Source organism: Mesoplodon densirostris, chromosome 3 (assembly GCF_025265405.1).
Source record: "Mesoplodon densirostris isolate mMesDen1 chromosome 3, mMesDen1 primary haplotype, whole genome shotgun sequence".
NCBI lineage: Eukaryota > Metazoa > Chordata > Mammalia > Artiodactyla > Ziphiidae > Mesoplodon > Mesoplodon densirostris.
The window spans coordinates 4,296,069-4,320,350 of record NC_082663.1 but is presented as its reverse complement, the minus strand read 5'-3'; the positions used below and the strand labels follow the sequence as shown (position 1 = coordinate 4,320,350).

The following is a 24,282-nucleotide window of genomic DNA, read 5'->3' as shown; positions in this document are numbered from 1 at the left end:
CGACATCCCCACCTCCCCGAGAGCGTGTCCATGTGCCTGGGGATGCACTCACACACACGAGTCACACACATGCTCACACACACACACACACACACACACAGGCATGCACAGAATCATATATAAGAGCCCCAGATGGTTTTTCTTCTCTCAGCTTCCATCTTCCTCGGACGCACCCTGGTGTAGACCACACAGCTCGCTGGTGCTGGAAACAGGTACCTCCTGTGCCCTGTCAGCTCACAGGTTGGATGTGGAGCACATCTTGCAGCACTGCTGGCCGTAGAAGTGGTGGCTGCACATCCCGTGCTGGGGCACCAGGGTGCACCAGTGGAAGCGGTCCTCGCAGAGGGCGTCTGAAAGTGAGCAGTCCCGAGTTAGTCACCGTGCCAGCACCCCGTGTCTGCTGCCACTGGCAATAACTCCAGCAAATCAAAGTAAATCTGTCATTGCCCTGAAGCTGCTGAAGGAGGGCAGCTCTTCAGGTCAAATGGGCCAAGTGGGTTGTGCTGTTTTCACAAGACCTTTCTTGGAAGCTTCCCGCAAAGTTGAAATTCTCTGCTTTTTGTGCTAAACCCATCCACGTAACCACTCATCCACCCAAGGCGATGGGGCTTCTGTGGACTGGACTCCAATTGCCGAGTCCCTGATTGAGCCAGACCACTCATTCTCCTCCAGCCCCATTTTCTCTTCCAGAAACCTCGACAGATACACAGGGCATGGTGCCCGCAAATACCTGAGGCACCGAGGGAGTGGGCACAGGGATGGCGTTTAGAGCGCATCCAAGGAATAATCTGGGCTCTCCTTTACCTCGGGCGGAAAAGGCTGCTCTACTTAAAATCCGCTTCTCTGAATATAAAGAGCAGCAGTGAAACAGAAGCAATCTGATTTCCCAACCGTTCGTGTCATTTCTGGGGAGGCGTGAGAAGCGAGGGGTCTGCTTTGTGGGCTATGTCATGGGAAAGCTGGGGGAGGAGATGGAGAGAGAACCGGGGAGCTGACACCAACCCCTCGACCTAGCAGGCACCCCGCACCTGCTCAGCCCTCTTAGGAGACACTCCGGAAACGGGACGGCCCCCCCAAAAGGCCAAGGTCAAGCCGAGGGGCTCCGACACTCACCTTTTTTCTGTGCGATGGGGCAGAAACGGGTGTTGCAGGCCTGGGAGTCCGCGGGCTTCTGGTGCGCGGAGCAGCCCACGGCCGGCCGGCGCCCCGCCAGGCACTGCACGGACCTCGTCTGCATGCCGCCTCCACAGCTGGCCGTGCACTGCGAGAAGCACAAGCAACAGTCGCCCGGGGCCACCAGGTCCTTGGGCCGGCTGCTCTCACAAGCTTCCCCCACCTCCCCAGGTTCCTCACGGTGGTCTGCCTCAACCTCTGTGGGTGGCTGAGCAGATTCTGGATTTTTCCCAAGTATGGACACTGGGGAGAAGTGCCCAGAAGTCTGAATGTCCTTGAGTCATCAAGGGTGTGATGGACACCAAAAAGTGGCACGCATCTGGGGATACAGGCTATGGGTCTTTCATGAATGCCATCACCAAGCCAGCCTTTCTGGTGCCCCTGACCTGGAAAAGCTTGACAAGCCAACTCCCCAGGAGTTGACACTCAGACCTTTCCAGACTCCAAGCGCAGGGACTCTGCATGTCTGGAGGTTCCCCGGGCTCATTCGCATGCTACCGGGAACTTTGTTTCCTGAAGCCGAGGCCCCCGCACTCTAAGGCACAGAGCACAGTGGAGCCAGAGTAGGAAGGAGAGGCTGGGTCAGACCATCCCTCACCAGCTGGCCAGGCACACACCCCACAGACCACAGCAGCGGGTCCGTCTGAGATCCACTGCCGGTAATAAACCAGGAGGGACGTGGTGATCAGAGAGGCGGAGGGGCCCAAACTTGTAGTAGTGAATATGCCCAGAAAGAAGGCAACTCGAGGTCTAGACAGAAGCATGTGAATTGTGCTCAGACAAGGCTGTGGGTTCAAGACCGTTAAGAATGTAAGCAATTAGGGCTTCCCTGGTGGCACAGTGGTTGAGAGTCCGCCTGCTGATGCAGGGGACGCGGGTTCGTGCTCCGGTCCAGGAAGATCCCACATGCCATGGAGCAGCTGGGCCCGCGAGCCACGGCCGCTGAGCCTGCGCGTCCGGAGCCTGTGCTCCGCAATGGGAGAGGCCTCAGCAGTGAGAGGCCCACGTACCGCAAAAAAAAAAAAAAAAAAAAAAAAAAAGAATGTAAGCAATTAAAGGAGTACCTGAACAAAGTCGGGGTCAGAGAACGTTTTGGATATCCTGTGGGTAAGCTAAATGGTTGCTTTAAAACACGAGGCTAAAGCCGTGCAGATTTAGGGACACACATAACTCAGGCTGCTGCCAGAACGTACAGGTCTGTGTGCTAGGACCCCACTGGAGCAGCCCCGGGGCTGGTCTTCCACAGCCGAAACAGCCCGCAGCCAGACGCTTGCCTGCAGCTGGATGTTCAGGACCCGCTGCAAACAGAGCCTGGAGAAGTGGTTTTGATATTCCCTGGGATAGGGACTCGGCGATGGAGTAAATAAAACATCTCTATCTGACCCTGGGGGGGGGGGGGGAGAAAATTTGGAAATAGAGAGTCCTGAAAACTCATAAGCTGAAGGCATTGTTCCTGCTTCTTTTTTTTTCTCTTTAGGGAAAGGATGGCTGGGCCCCTGGAGAGAAAATCCAGGGCTTTAGCTGCTAAGCATGTGGGTTTGGAACATTCTGTGAGGCTTACCCCTTCTCAAAACCAATTTCAGCGAAAGTCATCAATAGTTCAGTTTCAGTATACGACGATGGCAGCCAGGAAAACAACAATGTTGTGGGCAGACTCATGTCTGATTCCTGAATCATGAGGCTCATCCGCGGTAGAGCCAGATGTTTCCCACTGCCTGTAACATCTTTCCGAACATTCCGGCAGAGCCGCAATTCTGGCCTTGGTGCTTTGCACTCTGGTTCCAGGCCCTCCCTCAGCTACCATCGTGGGCTGAGAACTTACAGGGCTGCACTGCCGCAGGGTTCCTAGGGTCTTGTCGGTCACATCTTCCTCCGTAGGTGTTGAATGTCTCTGCCTTGTGAGTTGAGTTTCTTTCATCAACAGAGGCAGAGGCAGAATTCCACTCTTGCTAAAGATGTTATGCCTCAGTTAGAAATCAAGAGATCTGGCGTTTTGCATCACTTAAACAGCACCAAGTGGTTTGATTCTTTTTTCGTCATTGGTTAATTTATTCACAAAGAGGGATCATTCTCCTCCTCTTACCAGGCACAGTTCTAGGCTCCAGACACTAGTACTGAGCACAAGCAGCTTGCCCTTCCTTGGGGCACTTTCTAAAGCCACTACTCAAAGCTCGGTTTCTGGACAAGCAGCCCTGGCAACAGCTGGGAGCCTGTCAGCATCCCTGCCTCCCACCTCCGGACGCTGCCTCAGAATCTGCACAACTCCCAGATGATCCATAAGAACACCCAGTGTGAGAAGCACTGGTCTAGAGAGATTTTAAACTCCCCGCGAGAGACATATTTTTAGGAAAAATGTCTCCAAATAGCTCAACTTTTGTGTTTCTTCATGTAAACAAAAAGAACTAAGATGTATGGCTGCAGATTTTGAAAATACTTTGCATTGATAAAACCAGAGATAGAGCAGGAGAGGGAAGAAAAAGAAGGAATCTGAAAAAGTTTATTCGCTTTTTTTTTTCCCCCCAGGAAGGAAAAGCTATGCAAGTGGTTCAGCTATATCATAAACATAATGGCCTCAAACTCAGCATGGGGTTTAGAAATCACATTCCAGATTTTCCACTGGATTTGCAGGTGGGTTGATCCTAAGAATCTCTGTGCAGACTTCCAGGGTGGAGAGCGAGAGGCTGGGGCTGCAGGATCAGCAGGTGTGGAGGGCAACTCACAAGACACAACACTGCTGGGAAAGGAATACTCTGTGGAAAGGGAGACGGGAACTCAGATCTGAAGTCAAAGGCCAAGTCTCCTTCCTCAGCTTCATGGGGTTTAGCCTGAGCGTCTCAGGCCATTCCTCGTACTGATGGCAGGAGAGGCGGCTGCCATGCCGGGCACTGACGGTGTCCTGCACCTACTCCCTGACCTGCAGAGTGGCAGCTACTGTCGCCCTTTGTCCAGACCACCTGCTGCTGGAGACACCCTCCACACCAGTGGATCTCAAGCTCGAATGCGTGTCCGGATGAACCACAGGACTCAGCAAAGCAGAATGCTGGGGCCCAGGCCTAAAGCTCGAGCACCAGCAGGTCTGGGCTGGGCCCGAGAACCTGCATGTGTAGCCACGCTGCTACGGGTCGGGACACACGCGGAGAGCTGCCCTCCAGTGGGTGACCACAGCCACACCGGCAAGAGCACCTTCCTCTTCTATTTTCAGAACCGACTCCCGTCACATTCAATCTAACAAAACTAGTACATCAAGCTGACCTGCAGCTTGACTGCAAAGAGTTAAATGATCCCCTGAGACGTTCCCCCGCGTGGCCCTGGCGCTCACTGTCATCTTCAGTCCATGGACTCTCCCCACCGTACCCTGCTCACTTCTGCTCACCTTCCAGGGCCTCGGTCTGAATGTCCCTGAGCCAGAAAATGTGGATGACTCCCACTCTGTGGGTGGGTGGGTAGTTCTGGGTCTGTTCGCTGAGGGGTGAGGGGGTCCCTCCAGACTCCGGGGTGTGTGGCTTCAGGGTGCAGAGCAGGGCCATAACCACTGAAGAGCCGGCCATGGGCTGCTCACCCCACTGCTGGGGCCCCGGGGCCTGAAGCCCCCTCCCGTTTCCTCTGACCCTTCACTCCCACATGTGCTGCCAGTACCAGGGCCCGAGACCAGGGCTCCATCCAAGAACCAAGGAACCAGATGGAGAAAAACGTCGAGGCAGGATTCCACGGGACGGCCCCCTGAGGTCTAGCAGTGAGGGTCTTCTTGTCATTCTAGAATTAAACGGCCTTCTGGAGGGTGATGCACACCCGTCCCCACCTGGACCCCATGCAGACCAGCACACTCTGCTCTGAAAGGGCCCCTGCAGGTTGACCAGTCCTGCCCCCTTCCAGGGAGTCTCAGGGCAGACATCCACTCAGACAGACTCTACGGACATTGAAATGATGAAAGACCTCTCCCTTCGGATGTCTTCTGTGTGCCCTGTACCCTTGGCGATCCCCATGTTCCTAGGAGGACTGGCCACCCCTGTATAAGAGGCACTGCACTTCCTCTGACTGGAGGAAGGGGGAATTGATGATTACTCTTAGTCATTATCAAAAAAACCCCAAAGATGCATTTTTAAATAATAACATTTGCCTCCGGGTTTGTTTTAGATTAGAGAGACTACTCTTGTTTATGTTATTGGTCTTTATGGAAAAATGCTAGTAGAAGGCGATGTCTGAGAGCTCTAAGTCCTGATTGATGTTCTATGTGGTCTTAGTCTAAGGTAAATGTCCACCTGTCACGTTCACAGGAACTTGTAAAACCACGGGGCTTCTTCCAGGGTAAAGTTCATCTCTCAAATGCATGGAGAGTGTGTAAACAAATGCATGTTAACTGCAGACAGCCAGAGGTCTCACACCTTCATCCTCCTTCTGTGAAGTCTCTACAGGGGCGGGAGGGGGGCAGTTTCTTCCCTTATTTATCACCATCGTGGACCTCTCCAAGTCTGGAGCTTCAGCTACCATAACTTCTCCCAGAGACCAAATGTCTACTCAGTCAGGGTGGGACAACACACACAATTTCTGCTCTAAACATAGGTGGGGCTGTGCATTTTTGTACGAATTCAATTGGTTACAGGCAGACTCCCTCCAGCTCAGGCGACCTTGTCCATCAATGTCAACAACAAGGTTCCTGTTTTCCTGTGCACCCTCATAATTAGAAGAGAATGAGAGCAAATTATTAGAGGTGAGCGAATGGATCAAGGGTGCAGGGCAGCCCTCTGTGATGGACTGACCACAGTCATCCAGACCAAGCCTGCTGAAGTCTCCACACGTTCTGTGTGTGCCCGTGTGTGTGTCTTCACGTGTATGCCCCTATGTGTGAGTCTGTGCATGTGTGTGTGTGTTTGATACATTGCTGCAGACATAGTTGCCAAGATGGAAAACCCTATCAATGACGTCTGGGACATGGCTCTTTGCCCCTGAGAGCCCAAGGGTCTCCACGTCAACTTGTGCACAGTCCTGGTGAGGAACCCTGGAACAAGACAGGGCCCTGGCACTCCAGCACTGAGAACACACCCAGTCTCTGTCATGTAGAGTCAGACACAGTCCAGCAGGTGTTCGTACTTAAGCCTTTCCAAGGCCAGGTTAGTGTGTGATCCACTGGATGCTAAGCCCAAACGACCCAAATGAATGAAGTCAGTCCTGCCAGGCGATGCACTACTAACCAAAATGATAAGCCGGGCCATCGAGACCAACAGAAAGTCTCCTGATCAAATAACAGAACCCGCCATCTTCCTGCTGTTACAGGAATAACCTGTCTGGGGGCAAAGCTGAGCCAGGCACTGGCCATGCATTTCCATCCCACAATTTCCCACGATTGAAGGGTGCAGAGCCTTGGGTACAAGAGCTCATGGCAAACATCGCTTTTGAGTTATTACTCCCACAAGTTATGGACTTGGAATGTAATAGATGAGTCACACTGGATAAGATCTTCAAGCAGCTTATGATAAAAATGACTTATTAGACAGACAGATTGAATATTTCAGGCTGGTGAAAGCTATGCAAGATGTATTTTTAGGTTTTAGGTTTTGGTTTAAAGTAAATAAGGATAAACCTTGTTTTTCTTTTTCTAAATGTGCCTGAAGTCTCTGAATTGAGCAGAGTGGGGTGAATACTGGCCTGATTCAGTCTCAGGAGCCTCAGTCTCCCCATGGACAGAGGGACCATGGTCTTGGGAACCACCTGTACTCGTCTCTGACTCACATTCTCAAAAAGACAGAGAAAGCGAAGCATCTGCCTCAGAAACAACTCGACTCAGCTTCTTAGCTCATCCATCCCTTAACCTTGCTGGAAAGCCTGTGCACTCAGAGGAAAATAGAAGGGAAAAGTGTGTAGCTAGTGATACTTTCGACCTACTTAAAATAGCAAATGCTTGAAAAGGATGTGGTTCAAAGGTCCCCTGGTCCAATATTCTAAATTAAACAAATTCTAATTTAAATACCATTTGAGGGGGGAGTTCATATATTTGTAAATGAAAAAGCAACATCAAGTTTGAAGATAAGAGGAACCAAAAGCAAAGCAAGAACACAGCTAGAGGGCAGTGCATACAGTGGGTGGAAGGTCTTTCTGTCTCTTCCTCTCCAAGGACTGAGGGATGGTTTCCTTCTGCAGAGCTCAGAGTTTGGGACCAGGGATATGGCAGAGGCACCGGAGGGACAGCAATGGCCGGGCTGGGATGTTGCAATTTCTAAAGAAGATTATCGATTACCAGCCAATCCTGGGTTCACATACACAGCAGATCTCCAACAGAATGAATTGGGGCTTCATTTGGGGGGATGTTGAACTGGTTTTATTCTAGTAAAATTTTAGCTAATACTGAAAAAAATTCTATGGTGGATTAATTTGGTTCCAATATATATTTCCATTTGTTTTCTTTGGCTGATTAAATTTTTAATTTTTGGAACTTGGGGAAGGCCTAGGAGGTTAAAGCTTTTCCACAAACAAGATAAAAATAATAATTCTGTGTGATTTTTGCTCTGTCAAACTTGTTCATTTCAGGTTTGCATTCAGGGTTGGGTTTACGTCAGAAGATTGTTCAATAGAATTGTTGGTGCCGGGCACACATGAGGGAGGGTGGGTGCCATGCTGGGGGAACCCATTCTGTGGGGAATCAGGAGAGCTGAGAGTGAAAGAGCCCACCGCCCGTCACCTCTTGGCCATTCCTGGATCAGGGGACTGCGGGCCACAGAGCCTTGAGGTCTCCCCTCTGAGACTCATGTTCCTCCTGCTGGAGAAGCCCCTGTGCTGGTGGACACCATGGTATTGTCGGATTCAGCTGCTGTAGCTCACATGCCCACTGTCCTCAGACTCCAAGCTGGGCGAAGAGGAATGTGAAGGCACTTAAGACACAGCCCTTGCTGCTGGGAGTCACCCTTGGGGAGTCAGGAGGAAACATGATGGGACAAGGACACAAATGAAAATGAGCAGCACCCTGCGGGACCTTCCTGGGGACAGACATCCCCGGTGTCCCCCACCTCTTGTTTGTAGAAAAGCTTTAACCTCCTAGGCCTTCCCCAAGTTCCAAAAATTAAAATTTAATCAGAGAAGTTAAAAAATTCAGAAACAAAGGAAAACAGTCCAGCAATACAAAATAATAATAGTTTAGCCATAAAACAAAGTCAAGGACCTTTGGTTCCTCCTCAAGGGCTACAGATAACATCCTGAGCCATGCCCTTGTGTTGTTTTGCAGACACTGAAACCCCACCAGGTGGAGAAAGTTAACTGCATGCTGACCACCAACCAGCACATAGAGCCCATACCGTTTTGGGCCAGAAAATCGGCAACTGAGATTCCTGAAATACCACCCTGTTACCTCACCATCAACCAATCAGAGAACTGTGAACAAGCTGATCTTATACCCCGCAACCCTCTCCCTCAGTCTTTAAAAACCCTTTCCTGAAAGCTGTCAGGGAGTTTGGGTCTTTTTGAGCCTGTTCTCCTTGCTTGGTGCCTGCAGTAAGCACTGTACTTTCCTTCACCACAAAATGGTGTCAGTAGATTGGCTTTGCTGTGCATTGGGCAAGCAGACCCAGGTTAGGTTTGGTAACACCAATAACCACTGTGTTAGATGCTCAGGGCTGCTGGAACAAATGACCACAAGCTGGGGGGCTTGAAACAGCAGAAACAACTCTCTCAGTTCAGGAGGCCAGAAGTATAAAATCAAGACATTGGCAGAAGAAGCACGTTCCATCTCTTCTGGAGGCCCTAAGGGGGAATCTGCTCATCCTTTTCCAGAGTCCGGCGGCTGCCGGCAATCCTGGGTGTTCTTGGGCCCATAGCTGCATCAATGTGACCTCTGCCTCTATTGTCACATGGCCTTTCCCCTGTGTGTCCTATAAGGACATTGGTCATTGGGTTAGGGTTCGTCCAAATCCAGAATGACCTCATCTTAGCTAATTAAACCTGCAAACTTCCTATTTCTGAATAAGATCGCATTTTGAGGTCCTGGCTGGACATGAGTTTTGGGGGCACTGTTCACGGCAAGGCACAGGACATGCCCAGGAGTCAGGGTGTGGTGGCCCTTCGGAGAGGAGCCACACGGAGCGGCTGTCATGGTGCGGGGGCCTCAGGAAAGGGATTTTGCATCAGGAGGGATTGAAGATGGGTCCCGGAGGCTAGGAAATACTTGAGGAGACTCAGGTGGAGGGAGAGCTGGTCAAAGTCAAGCACCACTGGTCCCGTCTGGCTAAGCACTGTGGTGGCACCAGTCACTCCTCCTGCCTGGCCCCTGGCTGGCACTGATTTCCACACAGGACACTGACATCCTTTCCAGGACAGGTGGTGCAGACGAGTGTGTCTTGCCTGGGGTGTGGCCTGCCCCACTGGTGGATCAATAACAGTGAGTGTCCAGTCCTTAGTAAAGCTTACCCAGATCAACACTGGTTACATATTTCTGTGGAGTTGGGGGCCCAGCAGCCTGCTTTTTTAGGAGCTGTTCTGGCCACGTTCCTGCTGCTTCCTATGGGAGATTTCCTCCCTCATCCCATCAGGTACACAGACTTGGGGAGATCCTCAGTGACCAGAAACACATGGGCTCCAGCCTGCCCACCAGCCACATGAGCTGGGTGTGCTGGTCTCAAACTCGGTCCCAGGAAGCAGAAGGAGGCATGTGGTTGGTGAGGGAGAGTGGCCTTTGGTTTTTAAAGATGATGCCGCTACACATGGTCTTTCAACAGGGCATGGAATATCGATGACAGTGACAACAAACCCCCAGACACAAGTGAGCTTTGACTGCACTTGTGGGGGTTAGTTCTCTAAATAAGGACCAGAAGTGGCTGCCCTGAGTCACTCTTTTTTTTTTTTAATTTATTTAAAATTTTTTTGGCTGCGTTGGGTCTTCGTTGCTGTGCGTGGGCTTTCTCTAGTTGCGGCGAGCGGGTGCTACTCTTCGTTTTGGTGTATATGGGCTTCTCCTTGCGGTGGCTTCTCTTGTTTCAGAGCACAGGGTCTAGGCATGTGGGCTTCAGTAGTTGCGGCTCGTGGGCTCAGTAGTTGTGGCTCGCAGGCTCTAGAGTGCAGGCTTAGTAGTTGTGGCGCACGGGCCTATTTGCTCTGTGGCATGTGGGATCTTCCCAGGCCAGGGCTAGAACCCGTGTCTCCTGAATTGGCAGGCAGATTCTTAACCACTGCACCACCAGGGAAGCCCCCCTGAGTCACTCATTGAATTTGTTTTTCGTTTAGAATTCCACATTCAGCAAACAGTCTGTGAATACTCATATGGGCTCGGTGCCCTGGTAGGCACTGGGGACTGTATACATAAAATGTACATGTATGTATGTATGTATGTACCCACCTGTCAGTGTGTAGGATACACAGTAAAACACTTAGCAGGACACTTGCCACAAATTGATCTCTGGGTAACTACCAGTCGGGATGGTTGTTTTGTGACTGTATCTGCTTCCGAGCAGCTCACATCCAGCCGGAACCTCTCCACCCAGGCCAGCCACCAACACTGAGCAGGGGCTCTGCCCGCCCTCCCTTCACCCTTACCTGAGACCAGGGCGAGGCAAACCAGCCGGCCTGTGGGGAGCCTGCAGCCGCAAACAGGGGGTGCTTAGGGCAGGGAAATGGGGCGCAGATGCGTTCCAGCTCCAGGTGGGGCTGCGGCAGGTGTAAGCACTTCTTCGGGGCCAGCTCGCGGTACTTCCCAGAACTGTACTTCTCAACACATTTGAAGAATCTTTTCTGGGTTCCTCTTTCACACGTAACAGAGCACTGAAAAGAAAAGACAACAAAGGATGCAAGTGAAAGGTGTTTCTCCTGTGGTGGCTGTCTCTTCTACAAAATCGTTGAGTCAAGAAGCCTCCTGATTGTACCAGCTTGACCGTTTACGTAAGTGTAAATGGTCAGTAGAATATATGGGACCTTGGCATGTTAAAAAGGTGTTAGAGTATCTGCCACAAAAAGGAAGACCTTGCGTTCACAGTGGTCTAGCACGGGGGGCATGAGTTGGGGCAGGGCAATCAGCAACCATGAAGGGAGTAATTCTGGAGCTACTGCTTCACTGGGAAATGAACACGGTGGGCTGTAACTGATGCCAGAATGCACTGAAGTGTAATGGCTCCATGTGTAGCTCCATGGATTCACACCACCCAGCGGCAGCGTGATGCTGGCCTCTAAAGCAGGGGCAGGCAGGGCAAACCCGGGGCTCACAATCATCCTCAGAAATCCGAGTGCTGCCCTGAAGAGAGCGAACACAGACAGCAAACCTATGCGGTCCCACGGTGATGTGCTCTGAGCCTGAGCTGTCACTGCAGCTGGACCCTCTGGCATGGGCGGTGCGACCCTGGGCAAATCTGTGGCCAGGTGGAGGCTGGATAACACAGGATAACACAGAAGACCAAAAGGTCAGCTCGGAGGTCACGGGGAAGGTCCCAGTGGCTGGCATTGCTGCCTTGGGCTGACATTTCTGCAGATCACATAAGCAGAGGAGCCCAGGTGCCCGGGTTCTGGCCTCACACTCCGTTCAGACCTGGCTTACAGGTGTGCTCAGTGTGTCCTGATGTCAGGAAGGAGCTGGAGGACTCCTCCCAGGACTCCTCCCATGCTGGGACTATGCTTAAGAGAAGTTCTGGGTGTGCATGTGTGTGTGTGTGTGCCCGCATGTGTTATACATTCAGTGCAAGGACTTCCCAGGGGGACACCTCCCAGACCCTATGCAGCCCAAGTTGCTTCCTTCCTAAGGACTTAGCCTCTGGGGATACGCACAGAAACAAAAGTCTTCTAACGACAGCGCGATTCAGTCCTAGAGACGCTGATGTTCCCGGGTCCCAGGCAAGAGAGGACCAGGAATTCTACCTTCGCAGCAGCAGGCTTTATCCAAGAGCGATGATGTTTTTAGTTTTCAGTGGCAAACGGAAGTGTCGTCTCACCCGGGTTAAATGCCCTGCTCGGCGCACCATCCCTTTATTGATTCATTCCTCCCTCCTGAACAGGTTGCCATTGGAGGTGTGGGTATGGGGGCTGCGGCCCCGAGTCTGCCCCTGAGGGCGCGGGATCCGGAAGCTGGGGCCTTTCTTTTCATGTCTGCTATGGAAAGGCAGCCCCACAGCTGGGATTACAAGTGAGCTCCCGAGGGTGGTGGCGGCTGCTCTTCTCTGGGTTGCTGGCTTTCTGATGTCATCTGTGCTTTATTGACTCCCGTGCCTCTGAGTGATGCACACCTCGATGAAGGAGCCTCTCACAGGTCGCTTAGGCAGCCCCTGGGCTCGCTACGCCAGGGCAGGGGGCTGGCATGGCCTCCCGACATTCCCTCCCGGGCACAGGGCTGGGCAGCTCTGTCTGCTCCCCAGCAGGGTGTCTGGCCCCCACTTGGGCCAAAGCGAGTCAGAAAGCCTTTAACACTCCAAATTCGTGTTTCCAAATGTTGGTCTCAGAGAAGCAGGGCTGGGACAGCCCCCCGACCGTGCAAATGAGGGGCTTCCCAGCCTTCAGCAGCACAAGGCATCGAGCAAACCCAGCACAAGCAGTCCCTTCCCCAAATGAGAAGCCTGCCTATGCACGCTCCTCTCAGGGAGCGGGTCCTCTATCTCCTGAGGTCATCCACCTGCTCTACTACCTAAGCATGGCCTGGGAAGTGGCTGCAGGTGTTCTGGGGTGCCGTGGGTGTCCCCACCCCATGGTCAGCGCAATGAACACCCCTCCCCTCACACCTGCACCCATTCACCCATTCAATCTCTGCTCAACACGAGGGAGTGATGACCACATGGATGACCTGGGTGAGGTACTCCAGGGATGTGATGAGAAAGCCGAAGGACATGCCAAGGAGTGAATGCCGGGAGGAAGGACTGAATAACGGGGGATGGGCGGGGACCAGAGACTCGGGGGACGAAGAAGCAGAGGAGAAGTGGAAGCAGAGAGACCAGACGAGAGGCAGCCCCAAGGCAGGAGCTGGTCGACCCAGTTTTATCTGGACCTTGTGCACCCACCTGGGACCTGGACCACCTACCTGGGGCCAGTGCACCCACCTGGGACCAGTGCACCTCCCTGGGCCAGTGCACCCACCTGGGATCAGTGCAGCTACCTGAGACGAGTGCACCTGCCTGGAACTAGTGCACCTGCCTTGGACCAGGTATGCTCACCTGGGACCCAGCACACCTACCTGGAATCAGTGCACCCACCTAGGATCAGTGCACCTACCTGGAATCAGGTGCACCTACTTGGAATCAGGTGCACCTATCTGGGGCTAATGCACCTACCTGGAATCAGTGCACCCACCTGGGATCAGTGTACCTACCTGGGACCAGGCAGACACAAGCCACTGCAGCTTCTTGTGCTTGTGGCAGCGCCTGAGCAGACAGGCCTCGTGAGTCCTGGGCTTGGGCTCCGAGGTGCAGACAGCGTCGGGCAGCAGCTGCGCCCTGGCCGAGGGGTTGGTGCTCTTACAGGCCACGGACCTCTTCCTCCACCCCTTTCCGCAGGTTCGAGAGCACTGCACAGGAAGAGTGCGTCAGCTCCCGCAAGGCCCGGTAAGACTCCAGCCCCACGTTGCCTAGGAGGGGCCCTGCCGCCCCCGTACGCCGGCCCTGCCCCATTACCTCCGCCCAGGGCCCGGCGCTCCACGCGGGTGGGCAGCTCTGAGGCTGGCAGGACTGTCGGCTGGAGGGCACGGGCTGTGGACACAGGCTGGTGGAGACCCGCTCCGATTTGTAGTGTGCCCGCCGCGTGCACTGAACGGGCCGGCTCTGGGTGCCTCCACCGCACGTCCGGCTGCAGGCACTCCAGTTCCCCACGGACCACCTGGGGGACAGAGAGACCCACAGTGAGGGGCAGTGCCAGCTCTCCAGAGCGGAGGGCCACATCTGCGCGGGCATCGACCTGCATCATTTCCCACCTACTGTCTATAGGTGCAGTTATTTTCAGTTGCCGGGCAGTCTCCCTGGGCCCTCGCCCCTTCTAACTTCCACGATTAGCATTCCTGATGGTCATGCTTCCCCTCCCTTGGCTTTCAGGTTCACTTGTACTTGGAAATAACTCCCCTCAACAGTGTGTCTGTTTCCTCTTTTCTAAAGAAAGATTTTTCTTTAGAAAACATTTTTCTAAAGAAAGTTTTTTCTTTAGAAAACATTTTTCTAAAGAAAGTTTTTTCTTTAGAAAACATTGTTCTAAAGAAAGATTTTTCTTTAGAAAACTTTTTTCTAAAGAAAGTATTTTTCTTTAGAAAACTTTTTTCTAAAGAAAATTTCAAACTTGTACAAAAATAAAGGCCCATCATGTCCACTCATCTCCAAAGATGATCAGTTTATGCCCCATCCCTATAGTATTTTGAAGCAAATTCTAGACATATTAATATTTCAATTCACATCTCTAGAAGATAAGGAGTCTTAGATTTTTCAACCTAACCACAATACCATTGTGACATCTAAAAATTTTAATGATAATCCCTTAATGTCATTAAATACTCAGCGTTCCATTCCCAAGTATGTCATCAATGTCAAAATTTCATCTGCTCGTCAGAGTCAGAATCCAAATAAAGCTCATATTTTGCAATTGGTTGATGTGTCTTTCTTCTCTTTTAGTCTGTAGGTTCTTCTGTAATCTCATTTATTTTTCTATTCCATTTACCTGTTACAGAAAGATTGCATATCTTACTGCATCTCCTTTTTTTTTTTTTTTTTTTTTGCTGATTTCAAGACTTTGCAAGTTACATTTCTGTGGTATCACTTAGTATGATCCTCTGTACTTCCTGTAATTTAGGTGGATCTAAAGCCTTTGTCAGATGCGGGTTTTTTGTTTGTTTTGTGCAATTACTTTAAAAGTGATGACTTCCAGCAGGAGGCCTATAATGTCTGCTCATCTTTCTTTCAATTTGTTAGCAGCTGCTGATGCTCGAGGATGTTTCTCGAAGCAGCCCTGTTTCTCTCTCTTCTGACTGTAAAAATATTCTTTGTCGATAGGCATGTTGGCAGGTGATGGAGGTGGGGAGGTTGGGTCCAGCTCAGCCCCATGGCATCACCATTTGCTCTCAGATAAGCCTGCATGTGTCCCCAAAGCTTTGCACAAGTCTACCCGCAGGAGGGCTGAGGGCACAGCCAGGGTGGGGCCCATCTGGGGCGGGAGAGCCGGGAGGTGAGATGTGGTCCCGTAAGGAGTACCCATTTGGATGGAGGTCCTTAGGTCCCGGGGAGACAGCCATTTGCCATTTGGACTCTAAGAGGACTTGATTTCTACTCGTATTTGTCTCCCTGTTCAGGGCATGTAAGCAAAAATTGAAAATTCTACAGAAAACTCGGGGCCCATGGGGCTCCGCGTCGGTGGTTGTCGGAAATCATCCCCAAGGGGAAAGGAGAAGTCGTGATCTCCTTCCCTCAGACAGAGCAGCGTGACCCCTGCAGGTGGAGCAGGGTCCGGCGATGTGTCCAGCTGTCAGCGTGATGGGGCATCGAGGGACAGCAGGGCCCGGGAGGCTGTCATGAGGCCCCGCCTCGGCCAAGTCTATGAGGAGGGCTCAAGGGTCCCGAGCAGAAAACTTGTCTCCTGTTCTGCAGCATTTCTGAGTGTGAACTGGTAGAACAAGATTTCCTCTTGAGCCTGGAGGGAAGACAGGGTTTGCGAAGATGCCCGCTTCTCCTTTGTCTTGGTGGCCTCCATCCTCTCCCCATACAGGGTGCCCGGACAGTCACACTTGGGTTGAGGATGCAAAGCAGTGTCCAGAAAGCCTGGCCGAGAGCTCGCTAGGGGCCTCTCAGAGATGCTGCACCAACAGAAGAGATTCTGTGAGGATAGTGTGTGCACCGGGTTACGTGGGGAGAAACACAACAAGGGACGAGGAAAGTACTCACCATCCCTCCTCCCGGGGACAATGGTTCCTCATTAGCTTCTCACCTTTGATTCTGGTGCTTCCTGTGTGTGTGTGTGTGTGTGTGTGTGTGTGTGTGTGTGTGTGTGTAAATATATGTTATTGTTTTAAACATGATTGAGGGAAGTATAAGCAACTTTTAAATTCAGCATTTTTACAACTCACTGTCTAAAACAAACATTTTTCTTACCCTGCAGAGCCTCCATGAACATATTTTCAGAGTCTGTAATATTTTGCAGTACCAGACTGAGTATATGAGTATCTAAATAAGGAAATAAAGGCATACAGGACCAGGGGATCCACAGACACCTGAAATCCTACAAGTTCCAGGTGGGCCATGCCTCCACGATTGCTGAGCAAACCACCAGCACATTGCCTCAAGTTCTCAAAGGGGTCTGTGACCCAAATCATTTTAGAGCCAGTTTTTGGACTCCTGTGAAAGTTCCCCTGGATGGGAAGTGGAAATGATCCCCCCCACCCACCCAATGCCTGGGCTCTCAGCAGCCCTGCAGTATCACCTGGTGCCTTTAGCCTGAGGTGTACCATGATATTTTTACTTATTTTTGTTTGTAGAGGCCTTGAACTATTTTATACCAAGTGTTTCTCATGAACAGACTCTATTATATTTCTAAGAAAATCATTAAAAAAGAATGCAAAGTTTTACTCATGTAATAATAAACTATGTCAGGTTTGTAGGAACTGTTCCCTATCAACCATGGAAATGCTTCCATTTTTCAATGTCAACAAGATTAGCGTTCTTTAATATCATGTTAAACCACGGAAATTATGCCTAATCCTTATGAAACATGGGCTTTGGCCTCCTGGCTGTGATGATTCTGCATTTGGAGCTTCTCCATTGCTTTCCTGTTGTTTTTATGTTTCCTCCCACTTCTTAAGTTTGCTCTCTCAACCCCGCAGCCTCATAAACTGTAATTGGTGTGCAAAGGCGTCTTGGCTGCTCCAAGGCTTTTCACACCCCTGAGTTAAGTCCTCTATCTCCACCATCTTAAGCTGTTCCAACTGGGTTGGTCCACTCTCTGCCCTTCTCTTCTGCACATCATTAAGAGGTGGTCCTGAACAAAGATCATTCACACAGCATCTGGAAATGCCAAGTGTCTGCTTTGTTTCACAGACAGAGCTCTGGGGAAATGTCTTCATTTCAGCTCATGAAAGAGTCGAAATCCACGCAAGCTTCTGTGCTGACGTCTGAGGGTTTCGTGAGCAGAACAAGGCGTGTTGGGTAGCTAACCAGTGGCCACACCTGTCCTGCTTTGCTCTGGTTTTTCAAGTTTGCTATCTGGAACAAAGCAGGTGGTTGGTATAACCCAAATCAGTCAGGTTTCCCCGGCAGGATCTGGAGGACTCAGCTACCCGGCCACCACGGTACTTGCCCTGGCTGAGGGCTCCCCTGGGTCTCACCTTTACAGCTCTCAGTGCTGCCAGGAGAGGTGGTGGAATTTATGGTTGTCACTCAACAATTTGGGCAGAATTTCCTGGCACCATCTATTCCATATTCAACATCCCTGACTGTCAACAGTACTTATTTGTTTCTCAGAAAATGACTTTCACCTCCCCATATAAAAAAAAATAACGTTTGGGTTTGGTTATTTAATGTTTCCTTTGAAAATGCAAATTCCCAACAAGGGTATGTGGTTTAGTGAAATACGTTGTCGTGAAGCCCCCGCCCCCCCCCCCCCCCCAGGCAGGCACGGTGCTGTAACTGCCACTCAGGCTCAGAGGCCACCCTCGGTGGGGACCAGAGCCTGAGGCTCACAGCCGAGCATCACCCACGGCCAGCCCAGGACTGGCACGGATTCAGCATTAGGAACTGTTCCCTTCATTTTGGAATTTGGTTTCAGTTTCTTTTTCTGTTCTCTTCAAAGTTTCAAGACGAAACACTAAGCCAATTCCATTTTCAGGAATAACTCCTGATCTTCTGCGGAGTGGTCTTTCATTAACTCAATAAACACAAGGAGTCATGACGGGGCAGAACCCGGGTCACAGCCTGAACCTAGAGAAGGCCATGTTCACAGCTGGATTTAGTTCCAGGGAGGTGTGAGCTGGACAGGGTGAAGGACAACATTCAAACACAGCTCCGATTACAAGGTGTCTCCCATATCGGCCAGTCATGACCTTCACGTGCTAGGGTACCCAGCACAACCTTCAAGTAGGCTGTACTTAATCAAATCGCCCACTTTTACTTTCCGACATCATCTTTAAAATCCTCCGTGACTATAAACACAGACCTTCACAGGCTCCATACTCAGTGGCTCAGGGCCTATGACAGATGCCACTGCAGCCCTACGGGCAGGGCAGCGTGTGGGATTTGAAGACAGAAGGACCTTGTCTTCATATGAAACTACAGCCCCATCACATGTATAGGTGATTTGAGATTTACCACGCTTTTCACCTAAATGAACTGTTTCCAAGGTAACAGTGCACATCCGACAATAAACAGATGCCAGTTTGAAAAATCTGCCTTAGCCACAGGAAAAAAAAAAAAAAAAAAAGCCAGCTAACAAGTTAACTTAAAGAGAACAGGCAGACTGTGAGCAGAAAGCTCAGCAGCCGAGATCAGAGGTCTTGGGAGGACGAGGAGGGAGAGAAGCTGATTCCTGAGCCCATCTGGCAGCTGGCCACGCACAGGCCATTAGCTGGCCTGGTGCATCTGCTGACTGGGGAATTATTGGTCCATGTCTAAGGATGTTTCATCAGTATCATAGGGTGCCAGCTACACTCCAGGCAGGATCCAGGGCAGAAATCCAGCTCTGAGAGAGCCAAAGATCTTGGTAACCAAGTGTGTAAGTGAACGGTGTCGGTGGGGCAGAATTCCTGGACAAATAGCTCGCACTCTGTGCTTACACTCTAACGTCTGGAGCAAATGCTCCTGAGGTCCAGTAGTAAGTGCATTAGACGTGACGGCAACACGCCTGACCCACGTGCATCCCCCTCCACCACAGCCTGTTCGCAGGGATGCTCTGGACCCTCTGACTGTCTGCTGGATGCATTCTTCTAGAAGCAACGCTGGGGACTGGCCTCCACCATCACCTCAGAACGGGAAGTCCATGGCTGACCACTGGTTGGCAAGGATGGGGCCGGACTTCAGGAAACAGGGGGCCTGGATCGGGAAGCCAAGCCCTTGCCGTCAGCACTCGGAAACCTGCAGCTTGACAGTGACTCTGTTTTGTTCAGCCTCAAAAGTTAAACTACTTTGTTTGAAACTGAAGGAGAGATTTATAACGAGCCAGACATAGGACTGTATTTTTTCGGCTTTAAATGCAGCATTTCTTTGCTGTCTCACATTGAGCCAAACTGCAAGACATCAAAAGCTCCCCATAAAGGAGGTGTGGTGGGTGTTAATTTTATGGACTGTGAGAAGCCAAAGATATGGAGATTTTTATTATTTTTCTTACCAGATTTTCCTATCTCATTGTCCTGTCATCAGATGTTATCTTAAGAAGAATCAGTAGGATTCATTTACACATGGGAGGCAGGGAAATTGAATTATGAGGGACACACAGGTTAGAGAAACCTACCTCGCTGCTCCAGACAGCCCTAATAATTCCCTGTTTCAGCAAAAATCCTTCATCTGAAGGTTCTTCTCTGCAGACCACGGAGGGTGTGTGCCTCCCATTAGCTCAAATGAAAACCCTCAGCTCATAGAAGGTGAAAGGGAAATCCTTAGATTCTGAGTGATAATGAAGGGCTGGTTCTTTGTGGGGCGGCCCCTCCATCCGGCTTCCATGGAAAATTGGAAAAAAGAGGCTGATCAGTAGAGCTGGGAAGGACTTCAGAAATGGTCTGCTTTTCTGGTTGTGTCTTACAGATGGGGAAATGGCAGCCCAAGAAGCAAAGGCAGTCACAGAGGGAATGGAAGATTAGTGGAAGATGAAAAGAGGATGCAGGGAACCCCCATAGCACTGTCCTCAGGACTCATCCCCGCTCTACTGGAAAGAATAAACATCTTTCCCATCATCAGAGTTCAACGTGGGGGAGGCAACCCCCTCTCACTCCTCTTCTACATCCACTCAGTACCCAATTCTTTGTATCACAAACCCCTCTGCTATGGGATAAAAAACCTCGGGTGGTAACTACATACAGGTAGGCGAGTTAGCAATCTATGCCAAGCTGCAACTGAAATTGAGTAATGACAGGGTAGGCGGTACCTCCCTCCACTTGAACAAGTTTAACATCCCAAATTCTCATGCCCAAGGATGGCACCAAGGGGCTGAGAGGACCCTGTGACCTAGCCTGGTGCTGAGACCACGTTTCCCAAACCACAGCTGTGTGGCGGGCCTCTCAAGCATCTACACATCCCTGGCCTCTCCTCCATTCCGCAGGAATCACAAATCTGGAGTTGAAGGTCAAAAATCTGAAGTTTTACAAAGCCCTCCTTCCCCAGCCTGGTGGCCGAGATGACCATCAGGGTTGGGGACACACTCTGAGAAATGGGACACCTGCTCTTCAGGAGAGTCCAGGGCTCTGGCTCTCGAAGGTGGTAAGTGTCCTTGCTCCTTCCTTTGTATTAAAGTTGTATTGGTGTTATTTTTTAACTATTATAAGAACTGAGTTGTGCCATTAAAACATCAGGGGAAAAGCCTGGTGAGTGGGTTCTTCTGCAGGAGGCATCATCCTTCACTCCCTATCATGGGCAAATTAGTAAAGCCCACCCAGGCAGCCCCATCGCCCAGCAGCCCCCTGGTCCAGCCGCCCCTGCTCTGCGCAGCCCTCCTGGCTTTAAAGACTGATCTGGAGCAGGCGCCTGGCCCCAGACCCAGCGCCCGAGCTTCCGGGAGTGCAAGTCATGCAGGCTTAGGTTCCTTCAGGAAGAAAGACTCCCCAGCACCAAAGTGGCTGAGGAGCTGGGATGGATCAGGGCTGCTTCCTCCTGTGCTGACCCTTCCAACCTCAAACTGATGAGCTCTGAGAAGTAAAGGTAAACGTGTCCAGTGCTGACACTCTTCCAATCCTCCCAAACAACACAACTTGACAGCTGGGGAGATGTAGTTCTTATCCAAGGATGGCTCCATGGGGTGCAAGGTCTTTGGAAATGTACATTTTGCTTGGGCATGGCAGGTTGTGACAATGGTTGCATTCATAGCTGGGGACACAATTTAGGTTTTAAAGACGCCTCTTCTACCACCCTGCCCTCCAGGGAGTCAACTGGTTTTCCACTGGGAAGGACCAATATAACTTCTTATGTGAGACTTCTCCAATGTCTGCCCCCAGGAGAACAGAGCAGGGGGATCCTCCCCCATCAGTGCCTGTCCTGGGGATTCTCTACATCTGTTCTTCTCTGAACCACCATCTGGATGGATGCTTTCCTGCCATGGGTTCATTTCCAGCCTCAGGAGCAGCTCTCTACTCTGAACTGACCTGTCAGACTCTTGGGCCTCTCCATTGGCAAAACCCTCAGGCCACTGCCCACACCATGCTGAGCGCCGGGTGGGGTGAAGAGCCAGCCTTGCCCACATTGTCAACATCCTTCTGCTACCACCTAGCGACAGTGGGCACAGGGGGAAGCAGCTGAGCCTGCCCTCAAATCTGCCTCTGCCAGCTGAACTTGTTATAGGAATTGTGTAATATAATTAGTTTGGTGTAGCTCGATGGAACATGAGCATGGAAAATGAGACACTTGCTTCTATGAAAACTAAGTTGAATCTTTGGAATGACTCAGTAGGGATCAGTCATTAAATGGAATTGCTCTCAGCTTAGGTGTGGCTGAGAGAAAAGTAAAATATGAAGAAAAAATGAAAGATTTAAGATGATTTTGCACCTGGATGAATAGGACGAGTTTCAGCCTTCTGTCAAGAAACTCAAACTGAACATCATGGGTATTGGGCATATTTTATGCAAGTAATCAACTTAGATCTTTAATAGGCATCTTCCTACTCAAAATAAACTTTGGCTATAACTAAAAGAATTAGCAGGGGGCTTCCCTGGTGGCACAGTGGTTAAGAATCCGCCTGCCAATATAGGGGACATGGGTTCGAGCCCTGGTCCGGGAAGATCCCACATGCCGCGGAGCAACTAAGCCTGGGAACAACTACTGAGCCTGCGCTCTAGAGCCCATGAGCCACAACTATTGAGCCAGTAAGCCTAGAGGCCGTGCTCTGCAACAAGAGAAGCCACTGCAACGAGAAGCCCGTGCACCGCAACGAAAAGTAACTCCTGCTCACCGCAACTAGAGAAAGTCTGCACGCAGCAATGAAGACCCAACACAGCCAAAAAAAAAAAAAAAAAAAAAAAAGAATTAACAAATGGGCGCATGTATGTATTTTCAGTGAAGATAGATAAAGGTTCAAGGTGTATGTGTATGTATGTTATTTTTAAATGAGTTTCCTTTAATTTACTATTTTTCTCAGTGGACTGAAGGAGAGCATCTCTTCCGTCTGGTGAGAGCCCCTGAATCCCGCATAAGTGCCTCGCCTATATAAAGCCCTGCATCTCCACCACAGAGCATCTCCACCTAATGTGTAATGGCCACCCGGAGATGACAGTCCCCACCTTCGCCCCTCTGCCCTGCATGCCCTTTCAGGGGGTGGAACCCCTCCTGGCTTCCATCCTCCACCCTTCCCGCATCTCCCCAAATCACAGATTCTACTTCCCTCTTCTCCAGCAAAACTGCTCCCTCCTGCACATCTGACCAAATCCAGGTCTATGATGGTTCATTTTATGTGTCAACTTGACCGGGTAATAGAACCCAGATATCTGCTCAAACATTATTCTAGATGTTTCTGGGAGGTGTTTTTTGATGAGGTGAGCATTTAACTCTGTAAGCTTTGAGTGAAGCAGATTGCTCTCCATAATGTGGGTGGGTCTCACCCAATCAGTTGAAGTTCTTATTAGAAAAAGACCGAGGTTCCCCAGAAGAAGAGAACATTCTGCCAGCAGACGACCTTTGGACTTGAACCATGGCACTGACCCTTTGCTGGGTCTCCAGATTTGGGACATGCCAGCCTCCACAACTACATCGGATGATTTCTTAAAATTTCTCTCTCCACACACACATACACACACACACACACACACACACACACACCCTACTGGTTCTGTTTTTCTGAGAACCCAGACTAGTACAAGACCTTTGTCATTTCTCATCTGAATGGCCTCTGCTTTGGCCCCTTGCTCCTGGGTTTGGTCTGATAAAAGCCAATCTCCATTCTGAGACTAGGAAAAATTAGTTTTATTGCTAACATGAATGTGCTTCCTTCACTAGCTGAAGTCCTTGTCAGCTCCATTTCCTAGAATACACAGTTCACCACCCAGGTGAACCTGCTGCATTGCTGTGCTCCTTCCCTTCCTCCCCAGATACTTACTGATTGTTCAGAATACTAGGTGCAGAGTACCAGGTATAGAGTTCTAGGTGCAGAGTACTAGGTATAGAGTACTAGGTGCAGAGAACTAGGTATGGAGTACTAAGCACAGAGTTCTAAGTATAGAGTACTAGGCACAGAGTACTAGGTATAGAGTACCAAGCACAGAGTACTAAGTATAGAGTACTAGGCACAGAGTACTAGGTATAGAGTATTAGGTTCAGAGTGCTAAGTATAGAGTACTAGCTGCAGGGTACTAGGTATAGAGTACTAGGCACAGAGTACTAAGTATAGAGTAATAGGTGCAGGGTACTAGGTATAGAGTACTAAGTGCAGAGTACTAGTAACGCCTGCACAATGAGGCTCACTCACTCCTTCTGCCAGCCTGGTGTTTCTCTTCAGTCAGCTCCTTTCTGACAGGGCTCACCAGGAGAAATCACAATGCAAGGAGGGCAAGAATCAAATCTCAATGAGAATCCCACATTTTAAAGGAATGAGAGAGACTGTTTTGTGATAAAGAGGAAGTAGCAAGAAGGAAAGGTCTGTAGGCTTCGTCCTGATAGGAGTGCTCCCCCTGAATCTCTTCTCCTCATACAAAGGACAAGAGTGAAGAAAAGGAGAGAGGAAATTGGGACCAAACAGCCATAAGAAGCAATAATTCCTAAGCGTCTGTAGGTTACGTCTCACCCTCACTGAGCGAGGAATGTGTCCACTGCCATCATGAAGAAAACAACGTCAGGAAATACTTCTCACACATGAAACATGACTAGGACATTGTGACCCCTCAGAGGCATCTTTTGGCAAATTTCTCAAATCCCAGGAAAATTGCCCTCAGGTCCTGCTTCTTCTCCAGAGCCTGACTGCAGACTCACAAGGTCACTTGTGGTTTCCCAGCTTCACATTCCCCTGACACATGCTGCGTGGGCCACTTTCACTCCACTCCATGCATTCCGTTTGCCGAAGTGACTCAGT

The 24,282-nt window shown here is 50.4% G+C and overlaps 1 protein-coding gene across 1 annotated transcript in view; it reads right to left on the bottom strand.

Moving 5' to 3' along the window:
• Nucleotides 1-234: 234 nt before the first annotated feature.
• Nucleotides 235-24,282, bottom strand: part of ADAMTS16 (ADAM metallopeptidase with thrombospondin type 1 motif 16) — a 165,396-nt gene continuing 141,348 nt past the window's right edge. Inside the window, exons 24-28 of the mRNA XM_060094292.1 lie at nt 13,734-13,935; nt 13,433-13,627; nt 10,687-10,911; nt 1,114-1,261; nt 235-350 (exon numbers count right to left, since the gene is read on the bottom strand). Coding sequence (XP_059950275.1) covers nt 235-350; nt 1,114-1,261; nt 10,687-10,911; nt 13,433-13,627; nt 13,734-13,935 — 886 coding nt within the window. The remainder of the gene's footprint in view (nt 351-1,113; nt 1,262-10,686; nt 10,912-13,432; nt 13,628-13,733; nt 13,936-24,282) is intronic.